We start from the raw sequence: 23,609 nt of genomic DNA, 5'->3' as shown, positions 1-23,609 counted from the left end.
TAAATACTATTTATAACAGTAAATCGACCAACGACCAACAAAACAAGTGTTGCGATAGAAATAAAAAAAAAACAGCGTTTGGGTATCTAAGTACTAGCATCGAAGTTAACTTGGATATTATTAAAAATTATATCTATGTCATATATTATTTTGTTCTCAAATAGTCAAATTTGAAAGCTTCCGGAAAATTTCTGCAACGAAATCCGTATGAGCAATAAACCAGAAAACGTAGCCTTGTATTAAAGTACGCACGACTCTGTCCAAAATCTCCATTCTGAAAAGGTGAAAACAGAATTAGACAAAATTAATAGCAGTTGAGGGGAATCTTTAGTAGAGAACCAATTAAAAATGTATTGAAACGGTCATTATCATTCATATCTATCGTATATACACAAAAATAATCGATAATTTTTTATCAAATTAATTTTAGTGGGTGTAACTAAAATGTCCAAACAAAGGCAAAACATTTAAATGATCCAACTAGATATTAAAATAAAGTCCCCCAAACATTTATTCTAGTTCAATTAATTTATCCATGTATCCTAAACTCATTTGATAATCAAACAGTGGTTAATTAAGTCTGACATTAATTATACCTTCTAAAATGTGCTTTAGCTTTCGGTAAATTTTCCATTTTTTCGTTCAAAATAAACTCCTTTCCGCCTATAGAGGCGTTTCTGAAATATTCTTCTGGAATTATTGTCTCCATTTCATAGTAGAACGGCACTTTGTCTTCCTCTTTGATCCGCGAGCGTAGTTCGAGGATATTTTTATTTATGAACGTCCATTGCTGGGTCACGAAGTACTGAAGAGCTAAATTTGCCACATATATCCGACGTTGTACTTTAACCAGCCTATTAAAGAACAACATTACATCTTAATTTAATTAAATACTATTTTATATTTAAATTCGTTCTTCAACGAACCTTTGAAACTTTATACAACAACATTGCCATTACCAAACAGTAATATGTCAACTACTAACTGTAACTGCAAACCATACAGTACTAAGCTAATACTTGAATGATTGGATTGCAGTTTTTAAAACGAATAAACTAGTTGGGTCTTAAATTGAATTAGCAGCACTTGAATGGAAATATTGAATGGACTAAGTGATCATTAATCAAATCAAATGGGCTGTTAACTCGTAAACTATGTTAGTATAACTAAAGAACATGCTCGACAATTAACTTCTCTCTAAATATGGTTTCGTACTTCTTCCAATTGGTAAAATAAGTAAAATCATTTTGGATATTTAATTTGCATAAATATCTGCTAATATATATAATATCATTATCATCAGTCTACTGCTGTCTACTGCAGGACATAGGCCTCCCCTAGAGCAGACGAGTCCTAGAGTGGAGACCGCGTCTCGGTAAGCGTAAAGTAGGGCGACCTCCTACCCGCTGATCCGACGACATTCGCAGGATCGCCCGTAGAAGCTGGATGAGGGAAGCAGAGGATCTAGCAACGTGGGGCGCTCTAGAGGAGGCCTATAATATACATAAATAATACAAAATATCTTACATTGGTTTCCTTCCAATAATTCGAAGAATTAAATCCACTAGGACAGCTGGTAGTAAGTGGAGAAAGAGTACCTGAAAAGGAATACTTGGAATGAGAATGAAGAAAATTATATCCCCCATTCAAATGAGGTTGAAGCTGAAGGCGGAACTTGTCTCAAAAGATCTTCCTATTTTAAGAAAACCCGATAAAAAGGAATTCATTCATCAGAACAGCTTGATTCTCCGATTCAACCCAAAGTGGCATTAATGAATTTGCCTAATTAAAGGAAAACAAGGAGAGAATTGCTAGGATTTTTGTACCTTCAAGTAGTACTCAAGCTTCGATCTTGTGAGTGAACCTCCAACAAACCACAGCATGCCCTCCAACGGAATCTCGCGGACGATACAGTTTTTGCCGAAGTCAACAATTTCGCCTATTGTCATCGTTTTCATGTGACTCGTAGAACAATTGTATACCTCTATATCATCTGTTGGTTCAAATCTAAAATGATTTTAAATACGTATTGATAAATTTTAGAACATTATGTTAAAAATGTATTTTTTTTAAGGCAAATTGTCCCCAATAAAGAAGTGAAATGGTCTAAAGTGTAAATTAGGTTTTGGGCAATTATAAAAGTGAAAGCAATTAACAAAGTGGTGGCGATTATGGCGATTGCTTGGTGGTAGGACTTTGTGCAAGCCCGTCTGGGTGGGTACCACCCACTCATCAGATATTCTACCGCCAAATAACAGTAAACTGTATTGTTGTGTTCCGGTTAGAAGGGTGAGTGAGTCAGTGTAATCACAGGCACAAGGGACATAACATCTTAGTTCCCAAGGTTGGTGGCGCATAGGTGATGTAAGGAATGGTTAATATTTCTTACAGCGCCTTTGTCTATGGGCGGTGGTGACCACTTACCATCAGGTGGCCCATATGCTCGTCCGCCAACCAATGCCATAAAAAAAAAATTATGACGAGTTTATAAATACAGATGACACTCTATACTCTGATTCACATAATCCGGTGAGATGGGATTCCATCTGTGTGAGGACCTAATAATTTTTCGCTGTAGCTGTCAGAACAAATTTTATGATAATATTTGTAGAATTATGCAAAGAGTATAATTATGGGCCAATTTTGAAATAATCATATTTAATTTTAATCACTCAGTTAACATATTTACAAAATGAACTCTTCAAATATCTTCAATTATAGGTATAGATACATCGTTCCTTTAAAAACTTACTATCAAATTGTGTATTATTGTCGCAAATTGTCACTCAATAGATTTGGATAATAACTCTTTAGTATTAACTAGAATTGACTTACTTTTTAACACCGCGTGCCCAAGCCCCGGCGATGAAAGCCTTAGTAGCAACATCAACAGGTATGTAGTCGGATACAATATCAGGATCCGTATACAGACTTCTTAGAATTCCTGAAAATATATATACTATTTTAAACAAATATTAATATTAAGAGCCGAGATGGCCCAGTGGTTAGAACGCGTGCATCTTAACCGATGATTTCGGGTTCAAACCCAGGCAGGCACCACTGAAATTTCATGTGCTTAATTTGTGTTTATAATTCATCTCGTGCTCGGTGTTGAAGGAAAACATCGTGAGGAAACCTGCATGTGTCTAATTTCAACGAAATTCTGCCACATGTGTATTCCGCCAACCCGCATTGGAGCAGCGTGGTGGAATATGCTCCAAAACCTTCTCCTCAAAGGGAGTGGAGGCCTTTATCCCAGCAGTGGGACATTTACGGGCTGCTAGTGAAACAAATATTATTATTATTATTATACGTAGCGGAAGTAACTTCGAACAAGAACTTTAATTAGGCTGAATTCCAAAATGTCTTACTTATAACTTAGCTATTGAACTGTTTCTGTTTCTAAGTTTTATTTTTTAATTTGTATTTTAGTTTTATTTACATTGGGTATTTTTTAATTATTAATTTTGTGTGAATTTTAAAGAGCGATAGTCCGAATTCGTTCATTTTCGAATAGGAATCTCCACCAGCGTCCTTTGTGGTCATTTTATTTCGGTTGTTTTGAAATAAGTTCCTAGTTGTTATACATTTTTGGAGAGCTAAGAAAACGGTTATGTTTTTAAAATAATCTGCAGGACGAGTTTCATAACGATTTTCTTTTTTGTTTTTAAGGCATTTTTGTGGAAAAATATCAAAAAAATATTAAAATAATATCGATTTCCGTCTCGCATTTTTAAATTTTATTGTTTTAACATTGATAAATAAACAGTATTTATTCGTTTTTTATAAATAAGAAGAAAGAAATAGATTTTAATTGATACTTTTTTTTTTAAATAAATTATTGAAGTTGCATTTTTGACTTATTTTGAAAAAATCTAAAAAACGTGATAACTCAAAAATGGTTCACTTTTGCATTATGCATATGGGGGTTAAAATATATATCGCCTCCTAACGGGAATATAAGTGTCCTTACGCCACATTGATACTATATGATTTATTAATTATCTTTTAGACTGTCACGCGAGCAACCTTCGGATTTAAGAACTCATCGTCTAAAATACGAATAATTAAAGATATATACTCAATACATTTTCTGCTATGATTGAGTAGATATGAGTTACTTTATTTGTTCAAAATTGAAGGTGTATTTTTTAGTGCCCAGGACGGCACTAAGGTTTCATATAGGGCTTAATTAATAAAAGTCAATTTTAGTCTTTTGATGTTTGAAAATTACCTTCCAGTGATTAGGTCATTAAAGCAATGTTAAAAAAAAACCTTATTTTTTGTCATTATTCTATTATTTATGTAATTAATAAGGGTTAATATTATAATTACTTAATGAAGTATTCAATATTATTAATAGTTATTATTTGGGATCTGGTTAAATTAGCGGTACTAGTAATAATATTTTAGCTTCTTCGTTACTTAACGAGTTACATCGTCCATTTGATCACAAACGTGTCCGAAATCTCAGCGGTTCAGTTAACCAGCTGCAATTTCGGCAAGACGCATTAAATCGTCGGTAATTAAAAATCAATCTCACCTTTACCACTGGCGATCAGTATACCAACCGGTCCATTTAAGTTTTCAACCCAACCCACCAATGGTTCTTTAACGCTTGATATCACTGAAATAAAGTTATTAAATTTGAAAATTGTTTCAAATGTAACAGTATTGTTTTATTTAAATGACGTTTACTATTTATATCATGTATGTAAGATTTTATATTTATATTTTTTAATCTTTTTGTGCAATCGTGAAATGTAAGGTTGTCAGTGGCCCTAAAAACAGACTTCGAACATCAGAATCAGTGAGTAACGGGAGGACTAGCCAAAGCTTCAATCCTAATTGAACAGGTAAAAAGGAAAATTAGTAATTCTTTATAACGGAGCATAGCTGCCAATAAAAAAAAAAAGGAAGACGTCTATTGCACCAGAAAGATCAGACTGACTTACCAGTGCCATGACGGTATGAAATTCTCGTATACCGTTTTTTTTTATATATATATATATTATTATAAAAACGAGAGGTTTTGAGGCACATTCAGTTGGAACAAAGTTCCATTAGCTATATATTGTGTAAAAATAACAGACAATGAAATAAATCAATAACACTTAAGCAAAGTTAAATGACAACGACAAAATTAAACCAATACGAATTTACTTGGTGGTAGGGCTTTGTGCAAGCCCGTCTGGCTACCACCCATTCAATAAATATTCTGCCACCAAGCAGCAATACTTGGTATTGTTGTGTTCCGGTTGGAAGGGTGAGTGATCCAGTCTAACTACAGGCAAGAGGGACGTAACATCTTAGTTCCCAATGTTGGTGCATTGGCGATGTGTTGTATGGTTAATATTTCTAACAGCGCCATTGTCTATGGGCTTAGCCACTTAACATCAGGAGACCCATTTGCCCGTCCGACTACCTATTACATAAAAAAAAAAGTTTAAATAATATTATATATAAAACCCTATCCAATAGAACAGACAGAGAGAAAGAAAAAGAGAAGGGAAGAAGGACATAAAGCTTTTTTCCATACATGACGATTTCTGCCAGTTCACTGTAGAAAAAGTTCATGTAGAAAAAGTTCAATAGTTTTCTATATTGTCTTGGGTCTGGGTGTATGTGGTACCGTCGTTACTTCTGATTTTCCATAGCACAAGTGCTTTAGCTACTTACATTGGGATCAGAGTAATGTGTGTGATTTTGTCCAATATGTTATTAACTTTGTTCCAATAATAAGAAGAATATATTTATTTTATATACACTATCGATTTCGATATTGCTTAACATACCACGCGATCCGTAGCGGACACATATTTTTGACACAAGTCGGTGTTTGTTGTGTAGTGTATTTGAGTTGTAGAATAGTTATTACAACATATTTGACGAAATATCTTCTCAGAAGAAGTAGCTTGGGTGTCAGAAAATTAGATTAGATACTTACCAATCGATGGTCTCATAATGACGATGGGCAGTTTGCCTTTTTGTTCGGCCAGTACATGCTCCGCCAGTTGCTTCGTGAACACATACGTGTTGGGCAATTCTCCTAAATACCTGAAAAAAATATTTCCTTATTTCTCCTCAATTGCTTAAACGTTTAGATCGCTATACTGAATTAATCAGTGAAGAAATGATTGAATTTATACTGATTTGAAATGAAATTGAAATAATGTCCAAAATAGCCATCTTCGTCGTGATTAATTTAACAAATAACAACATTTTGTAGTATTGTACGTTGATATCAACAAACATACTTGTGCCTATCCTCAAAAATTTACTTGCTGGTTAATTTGCCCACCTGGGTCTTTACCACCCATTCATAAAATAGGAAAACCACTGAATCTTCAACGGGGAATGTTCCGAGGAATTGTTTGGATTAATCCCGGCAGCTGAATTTCACATTCGGACATCTCGTCAAAATACTAAATTTTACCTGCATCACCTCGGTTTTTCCAAACCGATACGACTTGGGAACCTTCAAAAAAAGAGCATACTCCTTCCTAAAAGGCCGGCAACGCACCTGCAAGCCTCTTGTGTTGCAGATGTCAATGGGCGGTGGTAATCACTTTCCATCAGGTGAGTCTCCTGCTCGTTTGCCCCATATTACATTAAAAAAAACCAGTCCCTGGAACTTTTGCACCAGTTTGATTGCATTTGGTCGCTTAAGGTATCAAAAACTTTTTGAACGAATACGATACTTACGGTAGATGAAATGAATGGACGATGTGACGAAGTTGCGTGCAGTAATTTACTTACTTAGGAGTGAGAACATTCAAGGTATGATCATCTACATTTTCACAAATATCCAGTGTTTCCCTCCAATCAGCGAAAGCGGGATAAATAACCTCGTCTATCTGTTTCCGATTTGTATTCGCGTAAGACGTTGACACGTGCACAAAGACCTAAAATACGTACAAACGTATAATAAATATTACTGCACTAGTCACACACACACACACATCCATCCATCCCACCATATTTAACTTGTGAGGTACGTAGTTCACGGTTCTTACCTTTCCAAATAGAACACAACAATAAGTATTGTTGTTTGTCGGTAAAATATTTGAGAAGTTGGTGGTTTTGTTTTACTTGGTGGTAGCAGTAATACTTTATAATGTTGTGTTCCGGTTTGAAGAATGAGTGAGCAAGTGTGACTACAGGCACAAGGAATATATATACTTTATTTCCAGATCAGGTGGCGTATTTAAGATGTAAGGAATGATTAAAGTTTCCTACGACGAAAATGTCTTTGGGAGGTGACCACTTATCATCAGGTGATTCATTTTCCGGTACGACTATTCCATAAAAAATAATCTAGCCAGATTGGATTGTTTCCGAAGCTCTACACCCAAATAAACAACAGTGACGTCATGCTTATATCATAAGTATTACTTACTTCCAGATTCCTTATGTCCTTAGATAGTTCAACAATTTCTCTTGTTCCTCGAAGATTCAGTCTAGCAGCTACTTTTAGGCTATCATCAAATCTGTAATTAAAAATAAATTACGATAAATCGTATGGATAATGCAAAGTTACTTGGTGGTAGGGCTTTGTGCAAGCCCATCTGGGTACGTACTACCCACTCATCAGATATTCTACCGCCAAATAACAGTACTCTCTATTGTTGTGTTCCGGTTAGAAGGGTGAGTGAGCCAGTGTAACCACAGGCACAAGGGACATAACATCTTAGTTCCCGAGGTTGGTGGCGCATAGGTGATGTTAGAAATGGTTAATATTTCTTACAGCGCCTTTGTCTATGGGCGGTGGTGACCACTTACCATCAGGTGGCCCATATGCTCGTCCGCCAATCAATGCCATAAAATATAAATAAAAAATAAAAGCATATTCATGAAAACACAAACAATACACACATATATACACCAACCCACACAATATAATATCACTATACTAGTTATAACAGAATTGCACAGCTGACAAAAAATAAAACATTTTGGATGGGAGTCAGGTTTTACTTGATGATAGGGCTTTGTGCAAGCCGCCGTTAAAATTCACTTATCAGATATTCTACCAAGAAGCAGTAATGTTTATTATGGTTGTGTTTCGGTTTGAAGTGTGGGTCATTCATTGTAACTATAGGCACAAGGGTCATACTACCTTAGTTCCCAAGGTCGCATCTTATTAGCAATGTAAGGTATTGTTAATATTTCTTACATGTGGTGACCACTTAACATATGAGAAGCCCACTTGTTCGACTACCTATATCAGAAAATAAAACTGGGTTCTTCTAACTCAGGTGTTATTACGAGGCTTAAAGTTTTATCAATCAACGTAAATGAAAATGTCCCATAGCTGGGCTAAGGCTTCTCTTAAGCAACCCCAGGAATCCCCCTTAGGTGTTGGAGGCCCGCATAGGCGGGCCGACCGTCATGGCGTCACGGTAGCATACGTAAGCGATCCCGTGGCGCCCGCCGAAAGACGGAAAGGGTACGGCTGGTTTTTTAGTAGGTAAACCCGGCGTACCTGGGCGCACTCGGCGTCCAGAGCTCCGGGGAGTCCCACACACCCCTTCACTTTCCATCACGTGGGGGAAGCGCGTAAAGAGTTTTTCCAGTGAGAAAAAAAAGTCTTCTCTTAAGCAGACTTAAGTTCTGTTCCATTTGACAAAAACTGTTTGCTCAACCGAACTTCTTTATTACATAACCTGGTTTACCTGACACTAGCAGCAACATGGAAAATGATGTTCGTTCTATTAATAATCAAGGTTCTATCTTCATCCGATATACCTGGAAGAAATTTGGAACAACTAAGAAAATGTAGTAATAAAGATGAATGTATGAATTTAAAAAACCGTATCTTTGATATAATCAAATCTTCTTTGTGCAAAAAAAATAAATTATAACAGCTGTATTGTGTGTGTTTTGTCTTTTGTAAACTTTTATCATTATTATTACTAACTACTGTTTAAGAATCGTCAGAGCACAGTAAAACCGACTGTGGTTTATGCTGCACTGATTATATGAAATATTTGTTATTTTTTTCTTAGTAAATAAATAAAAAAAAAAAAACACGCACGGTTTAATAATCAGAAATCTTAGTACTAATCAAAAAATACAAATTATACTAAAAATATCAACAAATATTTGATGTGTTGTTCAACGGGCGGACTCGTGTCTAGTTAGCCATCTCTTCCAGAACCCAATCTGAGAGAGATTTTTAAAAACATGATAAATCTATCAAATATTTACACACTAATATTTTTTATAAGATGGAAAGAAGAACTTTTGAAATTCCTAAACAAAGACTGGATGAGAATAGCTCAAGATAGAAAAAAATGGAGTGAGATGGAGGAGACTATACTCGTCGGTAGGGTCTTAATTAAAATTAGATAATAAAAACTGTCTTATTACTATTGTTAAAGAATTAAAGAGGCTTAAATAAAATAATAAATATATTTTTTTAGATAGTAAAATTTTAAAATGTAAGGAAATTAATTTAAATCGTCTAAATTTTTTTTTTAAATATACTAATAGATTTTGATTTTTTTTACGTTTACTGGAAAGGCATTCCACAACTTGTATGGCCTGTACAGCAAACGAGTTATTGATATTTTTTGTATTGTGCACAGGCATTTGAGTATAAGGTACCCTTAAGATCTTAATAAGAAAGTGTCCCCAAGCAATTCGTTTTTTTTTTTATTTATTATTCGAATTATAACTTGGAAAGAGTTTCAAGTTTGTTCTTGCTTTTCTCTCTCTCTCTCTCTCTCTCTCTCTCTCGCTCTCTCTAGTTTGTATTTTCCTCAGTCATTTTGGATTGCCATCTCATCAGTCAACGAGAGAAAAATAAATAAATAAAAGGCCTACGTGTATTCGCGTAGACGCCTGTACAGTATTATAGTTCCTGTTTAGTTTGGATGATTGGTTAATCTCCGTTGATAATAGTCACTGAGGTCGTTTTAGATTAGAATAATCAATTTAAGGTTATAATCAACAAAATCTTACCAAGTCCAATTTCACTCGCGTCCCCGGCGATAAAAAACACTTTCTGCTGGAATATACCCGGTTTTTCTTTTCTTAGACGATCAAAACACTGAAATATAATTTCATAAACTTTAATTACATACACGTAGTTAGCTAGAGTTCAGTTTTTTTTGTTTGTATGATACATAAAGGCGGATGAGCATAGATGTCTACTGATGGTATGTGGTCATCATCGCCACATAGACAATGACGCTGTAAGAAATATTAACCATTCTGTACATCGCCAGCGCACCAACCTTGGGAACTAAGATGTTAAGTGTCCAGATCAGGTGGTTAATGAGTGGGTGCTACCTACTAAGACGGGCTCGCACAAAGCCCTACCAAGTAAAGATATATCGAAACAGTTCTCAATTGTCAGATAAGTTAAAATAAGCTGCCAATCTCATTTGTTCAACTATAAGTAAAATGTAATAAAATATGGAAATAACTTTAAACCATATATAATTAAACGATTACGGTATTAAGAATATCCTCCTTTAAAGATATTTATTTCAACAATTATTATTACGCAAGAACAGACTTACTCTTGAAGAATATATATTAGCTAGTCTGTCTTCCGCCTTAACGCCTTTTTTATTTCTCAGCAATAAATAGATTCTGTCTAGATCTGAACAGGAGTAGAGCAATTTCTCCACCAAAACTTTTCCCATGAAGCCTGAAATTTTTATTTATTTCTTCTTAAAACTGACAGTCTTATGTCTAATGGCTGTATGGTAGATGTAAAGGTCAAATCATATATTGGGTCGATAAAAACTTATGAGTTTTTCTATTGAAAAATTCTTAATAACGGCACGGAGTCTGCAATTTGGTAGCGTGTACTGCTTTGGAACTGCCAGAACTCTTTCTTATCGGATTTGTCGTTCTATCTATTAATGAGAGTGCACCTGTGTTAGTGCTAATACTTAACCACTAAAATATATCACTAACCTAAAGAAAACCTTAAAAATTTTATGCGTTTTATTGTATTTTTTTTTATATAAATTATTTAAATTTTTCTGATCTGATAATTCAAATAAATCGTCATGTGTTCAGGAGTACAGGAAAATTTTAACATTCCTTACTTCGCCTATTGGAAAACCTTGGGAAGTAAGATGTTATATCCCTTGTGCCTGAAGTTACACTGGCTCACTTACTCGTCACCGTAACAGAACAATACCAAGTATTGTTGTTTGGCAGTAGAATATATAATGAATAAGTGGTACCTACCCAGAAGGACTTGCACAACCGCCACCACCAAGTGAATTTACGATGTCATAAAGACTCCTGACTTCAAAATTCTGGGTTACTAATGAGAATTTCTCTACAGAAAACCCATTACTTATTTACTGGGCTGGGAACTGAACCTATGACATCATGACTCAAAGTTCTATCATTTTACAGGATATAAAGCTACTACCAGTTTCGTAAAATATCATTTTAAAAATTTAATTTTGTTAATCAACAATTTAAACAATTTATAAATCAACGGATAACGAATATTTTGCTATATCCGATAAAATCGAGAAAAGAGCTGATTTCGGGTTCAAACCCAGGCAGGCACCACTGAAATTTCATGCGCTTAATTTGTGTTTATAATTCATCTCGTGCTCGGCGGTGAAGGAAAACATCGTGAGGAAACCTGCATGTGTCTAATTTCAACGAAATTCAGCCACATGTGTATTCCGCCAACCCGCATTGGAGCAGCGTGGTGGAATATGCTCCAAACCTTCTCCTCAAAGGGAGAGGAGGCCTTTATCCCAGCAGTGGTACATTTACGGGCTGCTTATGTTTATGTATGTAGATAAAATCTTAAATTGAGATTTGAATAATATGACCTTTTTTTTTAATACGATATTTACATTCATTATAAGACAAAGGTAGAAATTTTATCATACAAACGAATATCACGTCGCAAAATGATTACGTCTCGTTTTTAAACAATGTTTCTCACTAATTGTTTTTGAATTATTCATATTACTGTGAATATATTATATGTTGTGACGCAATTGTTTGTTTAAATATTATAAAAAAAAATGTTTTAGTACAACGAAAACACAGTTTAAAGCCATAAGTTACCACAAAGATTTAAAAAGACGTGTTTATTAAATGTGTTTTAAATACACGAACCATTCTTAGGAAAATAAAACCACATTCGATAGAGATCAATAATCCTCAAATTTGGAGTACGAAAACGTACAGAACGACATTCACCAACTTCCTTGTATATGTATACATATATACATAAACTTTACAATAAAGCTTTTATGAATTATAAATATATCAACTTTACTGACGTTTAGGAAAGCCTTCAGCGAGGATAAACGACAAGAAGTTCGCATAGGTCTTTTTAATGACCAGATTTACAATGACGTTACTATTCACAATTATTGTTTCATATGTCTTTTGAGCCGAGATGGCCCAGTGGTTAGAACGCGTGCATCTTAACCGATGATTTTGGGTTCAAACCCAGGCAGACTGCAATGAATTTTCATGTGTTTAATTTGTGTTTATAATTCATCTCGTGCTCGGCGGTGAAGGAAAACATCGTGAGGAAACTTGCATGTGTCTAATTTAAAAAAATCAAAAAGAAATTCTGCCACATGTGTATTCCACCAACCCGCATTGGAGCTTGGTTGAATATGCTCCAAACCTTCCCCTCAAAGGAAGACGAGGCCTTAGCCCAGCAGTGGGAAATTTAAAGCAGAAAAAGAAATTTAATGTATGTAATGTAAAATGTCTTTTGTTGGAACCCGAGCCTAATCTAATACACGATGAGTGGTATAACACGACAATATTAAAATGTAGCATCGATACATTAAAAAAAAAACACAACCAATCGTAATTTTGGGATGTAGGACATTACAAAATTATGACGTTTGCATAACAAATAGATTGATGATTTTGAAGACGTATTTAATTCCGGATGTGATCTGTTTTACGATTTTTGCGGATACTACATCTTATTTGCGTCATACTATACGTATGTATAGTATACGTATGTATAGTATGACGCAAATAAGATGTAGTATCGTATGGCTAGACGTATGGCTTTGTGTAAGCCCAGACGGGCTTACATAAAGCCCTACCACCAAGTAAAACGTATTCGTTTGGGTAACCTAACCACGTCTCAATAAAAACGTAACAAAATCCAATAAAATTAAAACGGGACCACCCCAACGAGTAGTTGAAGATTATTGCACAAGAAACAAAATCGATTAATAAAGAAAGTCATTCCTTAAAGTCGGTTGATCTTAGATTGCATTACCTGATCCACCAGTTATGAATAAAGTTTTTCCCTTGTAATATTCTTGTATAGTCGGCACGTTTTCAAGGTCACGCTCTTGTAAAAACGTCATTTTCACCTGAAATAATTAAAAATATTAATTAGTACTGTAAACAAGATCTAAGTTATTGCGTAATATTTTAAGTTGACTGGACAATGGACCTGGTGGTAAATAAACACCACCAGAGCATCGGAAATGTAAGATATATTGATTAGGTGATCTTCAACTTTTGCTAAGATGTCAGTTGACCAGATATTCAACTCTCACACAGTTCAAACTGTAACAAAACCGTACTTCGTGCTATTGTTTTTTTTATATAGTTATAATGGAATAGGCGTTTGTCTTCCATCTCACCTGATGGACAGTGTAGATGAAGACGAAGGTGGTACACGCCCATCCAAAAGAAACCGGTTCAATCTACTCTTAAAGGCTCCAGAGGTTTTATTTTATATATTGTTATATTATTTAGAGGTATTATATGTGATGAGAAGTTACCTATCGAACTCACATCGAATCTCACTCGTGAAATTATGAACTACTGGCACTATTTGGATGCTCGCATCGATTAAAAATCTTAATTACTATAATCAAGGTCGTTTATAACTTTCTGATGTTTCACTGATATTTTTAAACACACACACAAGAGTAAACAAAACGAAATGGCTCAACTGTGTACGTTGCAATGTGAGGAAACGCAACTTAACCTTGAATTTAAATGACTTTACATGCCATAGATCTAATAGCTAAGTACGTTATATTAATATTATATGTGCGAAAGTTACTTTGTCTGTCTGTGTTCTAGGCGAAACCACTGAACCTTTTTTGATTATATTTCGTACTAGCTGTCCCCGCCGCTTCGTGCGCGTTTGAATTTAATAAAAAAGCGTGTCTTTATTATTATTTTACATATAATTCTAAAATAAAAGTAGCCTAAGTTACTCTTTATTACATCCGCTATCTGCCAGTGAAAAGTCAAAAAAAAAGTCCCGTCAAAATCGGTCCAGCCGTTTCAGAAATTAGCCGGAACAAACAGACAGACAGACAGACAAAAATTGTAAAAAATGTTATTTAGGTACATGTACCGTTTATACATACATATGCATTTAGTAAAATGCGGTTATTTTAATATAACAAACAGACACTCCAACTTTATTATATGTAAAGATTAAACTTGAACTCCTAGTATGGACATAAACCATAGACCATTGAATTAGTTAAAATGGAGTGAAATTATACTAAAATTAGGGGGTTTACTGTAATTAGATTTATTTTGAGTGAATAGTTGTCATAATCAAATCAAATCAAATTTTTCAAGTAAACTTCACAATGAAGCGTTTTTGAAACACTACCACCGTTTCGGAAAGCAGCCTGCAGCGAGAAGAAACGCCAAAAAACTCGCATAGTTGCTCTTTTCAAACAAACAGATTTACAATGCTGTTTTTTTACAATAATTTGTGCCCTGTGATGGAACCCGAGTCTAAATCCAGGCGTTTTTTTTTCTAAAAAGTACTCTTTTAATGAATCACCGTTAAAATTGAGGAAAATATGTAAGATGTTTTTGAATTTATCTTTTTTTTCTATTTCTAGTTATGCTTGAGGACATATTGTATATATTCTTACTTATTGTACGTAGTGTGTATTAAGATCATATACTTGTAATTGTATATGTATTGATAATATAATTTATTTATTGACATATAATATGTGTATTCTATATTTAAATTTATTTATTAGTTTTAGTTATAGTTTAATATTTATTTTATTTTATTGATTTTTTTTTTATTTTATGATATCGGTAGGCGGACGAGCAAATTGGCCACCTGATGGTAAGGGGTCACCCATAGACAATGTAGCTGTGTGAAACATAAACCATTCCTTGCATCACCAATGCGCCACTAACCTCGGGAACTAAGATGTCCCTTGTGCCTGTAGTTACACTGGCTCCTTCAAACCGGAACACAATAGTACTGTTGTTTGAGCTTGCATAAAGCCCTACCAGCAAGAGTTCAGTCATTATTACAGCACCACCCACCTCATATTCTACGAGCTATCCTAACCAACACTGTTGGTTCTGGAAAAGATCGCTATGTAGCGATAAGGTCTCCAAAATTGTACCCCTCTTTTATTTAGGCTGTATCCATGTTGTATTTACTTATTTTCTCTTTGTGGTGTACAATAAAAGTATAAAGTAAAGTAAAGTAAGGAGGTAAAGGTTCAATGAACGATAAAGAGGTAACAGATAGAGTTAAGATGGCGTGGTCTACCCACTCGGTCATCTAAATCTAACAATAGCAGCCTTTAAATTTCCCACTGCTGGGATAAGGCTTCCTCTCCCTTCGAGATGGTTTGGAGTTTACTCTACCACGCTGCTCCAATGCTGGTCGGTGGATTCACATGTGGCAGAATTTCGTTGAATAACACACGCATGTTTCCTCACGACGTTTTCCTTAACCGCCTAGCACGATGTGAATTAGAAACCCAGTGGCGCTTGCCTGTTTTAGACCACACAATCATCGGTTGAGATTGGTTGATTGGTGATTTAAGGAATGGTGAATATTTCTGACTGTCCCAATGTTTATGGGCGGTGGTAACCACTTACCATCAGACAGTCAATTTGCCTACCTACATAAAAATAACAGTTTCGTTGATTGTGTATTTGTTTGGAATTCTAATTGAAATGCCGATTGCTTACATTTAGGTCGCCGTTTACATTGACCTTTGATTGTTACAATTGATTCGGGTTGTATCTTGAAGCATTATCAACATATATAACTCAGCGGTGGAGGAAAACATCGTGAGAAAACCTGCATGTGTTTAATTTTAGCGAAATTCTGTCACATGTTTATCTACCAACCCGCTATTTAACAGCGTGAAGAAATATGCTCGAAACGTTCTCTTCAAAGGGAGAGGAGGCCTTAGCCCAGCAGTGGGAAATTTACAGGCTGATACTATTGAACAGCAAACGAAGAGCAATGCAGGTTACCAAAAAACTCTAATATTTAAGAAAATTCGATTAGTTTTATATACATATACTTCCGATAATTCCAATGGAAACACGTGTTTAAATAAAATCACGTAGTTACGTTTACGTCTTTATATTGACTAGTGAGTAGCCCCCGAAACTTCCCATGACAGGTTTTGTGTTGATTTCATTTCATTGTGAACTGATGGAACCTTTTTCAAATGACATTTGTAATTTCAAATACATTAGTTCTCAATAGGCAGCCAGTATTTTTTTTCCGCTCTCTAAAAATAAATTTCAATCAAGAATCCTCTTCCATTTTCTGCTCTTCTACGACTGGAGCTCTTCGAAATGAGACCATAACTGATTTTTTATTTGCAGCTATCGTCCCTTAACCTCTGCGACAAAAATCACCTTACGTTACTAATATACATATAAGATGAATTAAACATCACACCACCCCAATTACCCTTCACATGTGTCATTTTTTTTTTTTATGTTATAGGGCCAAACGAGCAGGAGGCTCACCTGATGGAAAGTGATTACCACCGCCCATCATCATCAACACCTGCAACACCAGGGGGGTTGCAGGTGAGTTGCCGGCCTTTTAGGAAGGATTACGCTCTTTTGTTCCTGAAGGTTCCTAAGTCGTATCGGTTCGGAAAATCCTTCGGCGAAAGCTGGTTCCACAGAGTGGTTGTGCGAAGCAGAAAAAGTCTTAAAAATCGCGCTGTTGTGGATTTTAAAGATTTAAAATTGATTTCATTTTTAAGATATTTTTTTGTCTATCGATAATAAACCTCTCTTGCTATCTCTTTCTTCCTCGCAAACATACATATATTCCGTCCCTCTTTTAAGAACTATATCTCGTGACAATAAATCATTGCACGAGGTGGTTTTAAGATTCCCATAAAATACTTTCGTTTTTATAAAACAGCGACATGCAAGAATGAATTAGAAAAAAATGTGTGTATATTCTCACGACAATTTCTACTCACACAATGTATGTTTGACGCTTACGTCGCTTACGATAGAGCCTTTTATAATATTATTTTATCTGTGGTTCGACGGTTCAATTCCTTAAGATCTGACAAATGTTATGCTATTCTGATACGTGTATTGTATCAACTTCGCATAACGCTTTATGATGTTCTACCGTGTTGATAACCGGAAAATTGCGTTTTAAGCCGAAATTTAGTAACATGCACAGACTATTAAAAAGAGCCAGTTAGAACACGTGCAACATTATAGTGGAGCCACAAAAGCGAATACAAAATATTTCAATCATCAAATTTGTATTCGCATTTATTGCTTCGCTCGCATTGAAGCTGTATGAATTTCTTCAAACCGTTTTTGTCTAGCAGTTGGCAATCCCCTGACCTTTTCTTTATTAAATAAACCTTAAAAAGTATTGGGTAGGTTCGGCTTAATGCAGGCCCTTTCTGGGTACCCATTAAAAGTGTTTATATTTTTGTGTTCCGGTTTGAAGTGTGAGTCAGTGTAACTGGCACAAGGAACATATCATCCTATCGATGACCTCCGTGGTCGAGTAGTGTGTACACCGGTTGTCATGGGTACGCCACTCCAAGGTCCCGGGTCCGATTTCCGGCCGAGTCGATGTAGAAAAAGTTCATTAGATTTCCATATTGTCTTGGGTCTGGGTGTTTGTGGTACCGTCGTTACTTCTGATTTTCCATAACACAAGTGCTTTAGCTACTTACATTGGGATCAGAGTAATGAATGTGATGTTGTCCAATATTTATTTATTATTATTTATCTTAGCTTCCAAGGTTGTTGGCACAATAGTGATTTAAGAAATGATTAACATTTCCCATCCACTTACCATCACGGAAGTATTCGTCCGCTTACTATATTACAAAAAAATCTATTGTTTAAAGATGTATTTTAAAAGAACATATATGTACATCTAATATAAGAGTATGTCTTAAATTTATAGCCATTTGAGAACCGATACAGTCCACAACCAATTGAAATCAATAATAATTCCGAGAGTTGCTATGGAAATTCGCAATCAGTTTAATAATATTGTCGGTGAATCGCGACTCTAGGAACTAGAAAATCTTGGCTAAATTGGTGAATTATTCGCGGGCTTTCAGTCGTAAAATGTCATTATGAATACGAATACCCTCGATCGACCAATAGAAAAGCGCGAAGCTTCGTAATTAATTTTAGTGTTGCCTCTATTTAATATTATTTAACTAGGATCACGTATAATATTTGGGATGTCTCTGTGCAAGCCACAGTGTATCACCAACAGCGATACTTACTCCTATACCCTTATAAAAGATCATTGTTAAGTCATTGTAATGAACGAGGGTCCTTTTGGTTGGGGTCTCTTTAGCTGGTATAACTCTTTTTAGTAAAAATAAGTTAAAAAAATTGAATTCTGATTTGAATTACGCATTCCGTCGTCCCTTCCACTGTTATATATGTTATATTTTCTGTTTTTCTTCACTAGCCCTTCTGTCAAAAAGATCACGCTATCTTGTACTCCTAGTACTGATGTTCTGACGTTTGAAGCTTGAAAGGCGAGTGAACTAATTTAGCTACAGGCACAAGGAACAGTTCATTGGAGCATTGGCGAATAAATAATTGCTTATCTTATATATTAATGGCGTAAGCCCATTTTTGTCCCAGTGATTATGGGACCATGGCTGAATATTCTGGTTATGGTCCCATTTTAAAGAGCTCCCCTGTAGATGTGCAGAAAATTCTTGATTGCAATTTACTAAATTGTTACTATTTAACGAAGAATTATTTTTAGAGACCGAAAAAGTTACTGGCCTGTTAGATAGAGGTACTGCGGCTGTTTGAGAAAAAAAAATGAAAACGTAAACATTAACTGATCTATCGTATACTAGGTAGGGTGAACTCACCAGTAACTGGCCACTTAAGCCACCTACGTAGTTTTAGTTAAAAATTTGTTCAGTTATATTATAGCATTGGCTGAGTTCTTTATATGTATGGATAACTGATATTCTCTTCTTTATATAATGGACATTGATATAGCATTAAAAATAATTTATTAAGACAATATTCTAGTCAAAAGAAAAATATACGCTTTTAGCTAGTAACTGGCCGGCAAAAAGCAGTAATTGGCCATCAATTTACCATTAACTGGTCATATGAGATTATAATTACTTTGGAACACTAGAAATCTAAAATAATCACAGGAATGTAAATATATATACTTATGTATATTAAAAATATATTTAAAAGAGTTTTTATAATTTTGGCGCCAAATGTAATTGACTTGTGGTTTTTAATTAAATGAAATCAAAACAAAATCTGTCAAAGGTTTCAAAATTTCTAAATATCTTTTGAATAAACGTGAATTTTCGCTGGAGACCCACTAGCTATTTCTAATGCATCAATTTGCCATTAATTTATATAATTAATATATTAATAATCATAGTTTAGTTGAGTAGTTAAAAAGGAATGGTCTGGGGACATAACAACTTTCGCCGGCGGTTTTTCCGAACTGACACGCATTAGGAACCTTCTAGAAAAGAGTGTACACATTCCTTAAAAGTCGGCAACGCACCTGCAATAAAGGTGCCTAGGCCTAGGGGCGGAGATAATCACTTTCCATCAACCTAGTTTGCCACCTATTTCGTAAAATTAAAAAAAAATACACAAACACTGACAATATTCAAATGTAATCCCATTTTTCTCGGCTAAATGTGTCAAAGGCGGTAGGGTCAACATTGCTGTTGCAACAGACAATTACGAAACTAAATACTGACTATACAAAAACGTTTATACGCATCATCGTATTGAATACAAATTCTGAAACTGTATACCTAACAATAGTCATATAGTTTAAATTAATCACTGATACAAAAAAATAAAAAAATATTTTTTTTGTCAACAGTACTTTATTGGTGACAAGAACAGAACTTACGATTTTATTAAACGTACTTTAATACATACATAGCACTCAAGAACGCGAGTAAATGTCACATCAATAAACTTAATTAGATTACATTTTTAGAATATAAGATTCTATACTAAATTATCACCGAACTAACTTGTCTCAACTTGTATAAGTTTTACGTTTATCGGTTCAGTTTATTTTCAGTCAGTATTTAAAACAGGCAAATACTTTACGTTTACGGTTTACGTTTTTATTAAAGTGTGTAGCTGTTGTTGCACTGTTGTTATAAAATCTTTGTTACCTATAAAAAATTTACATTTTATTTTTATTTTAATTGTTTAGTAATTAGTTGGTAATTTTTTGTTATTTGCATTTTTTGTATTGTATTATTATTGCTAGTATTTTTCCCCCCTTTTTATATAATATAGTAGAAAAAAGCTGTGTTAGGTTAATTGATTAAACTGTCCTTTTCCATGCCGTGATAACTTTTAATTGAAACAACACTTAGCTAAAAATGTTATTACGTTTATTTTTAAACTATAAATGGTGCATGTTTTATGAATTGTCCTTAATAATAAAATAATAAAATAAAAATAAAATTTTAATTTAATAATGAAATTTAAAACATACCTAAGTCTCGAACAAATTCCCGTAAAGCCACAACAAACAATTTATATATGAAATACAAATTACAAATTTTATTCACAACTAACTTCGTATAAGCCGTAAGTCGCACTTAGCAATTCTTTACCAATTGCCTTAACAATGGGGCATTAAAAAAAGACATTTACATTCAACGATTAAAATTGTAAAATTAATTTAATTCATTTAAAATACAGCACACTGTAGTTTGTGAGAATTAAGTTGATAAAATCATTAAACATACGAAATATATCATTGGAGATTGTATTTAAACTTAATTGTATAATAAAAAATAATAATAAGATTCACGATTTTTTTAATAATAGGGGAGGGAAGGCCGACTAGAAATTAGGCTACCTGTTAGTGTATGTAAGTGGTCACCATCGGTCTATTATTCGGATTCTCGTATTGGTTTGCACAAAGCCCTACCACCAAATAAAATGTTTATGAAGTAAATAATTATAGCGTTTTTTTTATAGTTGTAATAGAATAGGCGTATGTCTTCCATCTCACCTGATGGAAAATGTAAATGTATTATTATGTATTAAAATGTTTTTGCTTAAGTAAAACTTACTTTAAAAAATTTAAGTATCGGTTTGTAAATGGTTTACAAAATCACAATTAACATTATGAAAATTCAGTGATGCTTGCCTGGGTTTGTACCCGTAATCATTGGTCAATCTCTCCGCACTTTTAACATGAAGTAAAAATGACCAATTTTTGTACTAGATATTATACAAGTTATTCTTAAATTCATACATATTTTAAATTTTTAATTACACATAACACTAGTAGATTAAGTAGATTTTTAATAATATTAGTAGCTATCTACTAGAGTGTTGTCAAATTTGTTTATAAGAGGTTAAAATATTCCATAGTTAAATATGATATGGCTGGAAAGAATGTTACTTGTGAGATGACGTCAGATAAAGAAATATGGAAGAAGAAGACATGCTGCGCCGACTCCAAGTAAATTGGGATAGGGGCAGGAGGATAGTGATGATGGCTTTTTTAGATAAGATATCTATATTTAACGGCTCGTTCTTGTCCATCGGTTCGTTCTGATCGTTGTATTTACTACTAACGAGACTTTCGTTTTTATTGACTAAAAATGTCAATAATAACGAAAGTTACTCGTAGATTCATCAGTAAAAATAACGAATCGTTTCTTGAATATACATAGTAACCAAGTATTAAAAACTTCAAAAAATATTTTCAAAAGCAATTAATAATTATAAACGCTGTTGTTTGGCGTATGGTTGGAACTAAAACTATTTATATATATTGATAGAGTGTCGCACTACAAAAGAAGTAAAACTAAACGAGCCAACTCAATTATCTTTGTGTGCGTGACAGCTACGCTTGACAATCGCAAAACATACACAGTCATATAATATACACATACATATAACAGTCTATCTAGACATATATCAAATGGTTGAAATTCAAGACAGACAGGTACTGGTCAAAACTTTAGCATTTTTTTTTAGCATTAGCAGCCCGTATATGTCCCACTGCTGGGATAAAGGCCCAATTTGTATGGACGGTGGTGACAACTCACCATCATTCATTCGTTTTCATTAGAAGCCTGTAAATTACCCACTGCTGGGCTAAAGGCCTCCTCTCTCTTGAGGAGAAGGTTTGGAGCATAGTCCACCACGCTGCTCCAATGCGGGTTGGTGGAATACACATGTGGCAGAATTTCATTGAAATTAGACACATGCAGGTTTCCTCACGATGTTTTCCTTCATCGCTGAGCACGAGATGAATTATAAATACAAATTAAGGACATGAAAATTCAGTGGTGCCTGCCTGGGTTTGAACCCGAAATCATCGGTTAAGATGCACGCGTTCTAACCACTGGGCCATCTCGGCTCATCGGTCAAAACTTATGAAATAAAAAAAAAATTATTAGTAATAACGATTAGTTATACATTTTTTTTATCGCATCGTTCCCGTGTCGTCGAGCTTAAAGGTTTACGTGATGTAATTCTCATTGATTACTGTGCATTTTATAGTATTGCTTATTAAACGGCAGTAATTCTGCTTGTGTCGACAATTTTTCTTTGAATAAAACTCTTTTTCAATACGAAGGTACGAGAGACAAATAGTATGACCCATGTAGGAGCTGTGACTTTATATCCTAATAGGTTTTAAAGTCTAAAAAACAATACTTCAGAAATGAACCGACGAATGAAACAAAGCGATTTTTTTTTAAACAAAATTGTATTTCTTCTATAATTATCTATTGTAACGACGAGAAGACGCTCGTTTCATTCTCAAATTGTTTTGTGTGTTACACGAAAATACTCATGATAAGTTTAAGTTCTAGAACAATCCTTTTTATTTTCTCAAGCGTTATATATGCAAATGAGAAGCGACCGTCAAGACTTATATTTTAAAATAAATAAAAAGTTATAATCAGCAAATAACGCAGTTTATTTTATTTTATTGTTTCTATTCAAATACAATTATGTATATAATTAATTTGACGTAAAAAAAAAAAAAAAACCCGCTGAGTTTCTTTCGCCGGTTCTTCTCAGGTCAGGGTGTTTCCTTTTCCGAACCGGTGGTAGTGTTTAATTTGACCATCAATAAGAAAGTGTAATACTTCTATATTGAATAAAGGAATTTGAGTTTGAGTTTGAGTTTGAGTTTTGAGTTTACTAAACAGCAAGGTTCATTCATTTATGTATATAACATAACATAAGCAGCCCGTAATTGTCCCACTGCTGGGATAAAGGCCTCCTCTCCCTTTGAGGAGAAGGTTTGGAGCATATTCCACCACGCTGCTCCAATGCGGGTTGGCGGAATACACATGTGGCTGAATTTCGTTGAA

The 23,609-nt window shown here is 34.4% G+C and overlaps 1 protein-coding gene across 3 annotated transcripts; it reads right to left on the bottom strand.

Annotated features, from left to right (window-relative positions):
• On the bottom strand, positions 1-20,887 carry LOC125074976 (fatty acyl-CoA reductase 1-like). Of its 3 annotated transcripts, none has more exons than XM_047686468.1 (14): positions 13,777-13,946; positions 13,250-13,346; positions 10,530-10,660; positions 9,967-10,054; positions 8,676-8,748; positions 7,400-7,490; positions 6,760-6,905; positions 5,948-6,057; positions 4,544-4,627; positions 2,836-2,944; positions 1,827-2,007; positions 1,528-1,598; positions 597-854; positions 1-274 (listed from the first exon to the last, which is right to left on the bottom strand). In XM_047686468.1, the coding sequence occupies exons 2-14, from the start codon at positions 13,338-13,340 to the stop codon at positions 157-159; spliced, it is 1,551 nt and encodes a 516-aa protein (XP_047542424.1). In that variant the 5' UTR covers positions 13,341-13,346; positions 13,777-13,946; the 3' UTR covers positions 1-156. The 3 variants fall into 3 exon arrangements, with proteins under 3 accessions (XP_047542424.1, XP_047542425.1, XP_047542423.1); XM_047686469.1 differs by lacking the exon at positions 13,777-13,946 and adding an exon at positions 13,623-13,641; XM_047686467.1 differs by lacking the exon at positions 13,777-13,946 and adding an exon at positions 20,759-20,887 and having other exon boundaries at positions 2-274.
• Between the last annotated feature and the right edge of the window lie 2,722 nt (positions 20,888-23,609).

This window comes from Vanessa atalanta, chromosome 29 (genome assembly GCF_905147765.1).
Source record: "Vanessa atalanta chromosome 29, ilVanAtal1.2, whole genome shotgun sequence".
Lineage (NCBI taxonomy): Eukaryota > Metazoa > Arthropoda > Insecta > Lepidoptera > Nymphalidae > Vanessa > Vanessa atalanta.
The sequence above is the reverse complement of the archived record's forward strand: the minus strand, read 5'-3'. Positions and strand labels throughout refer to the sequence as shown.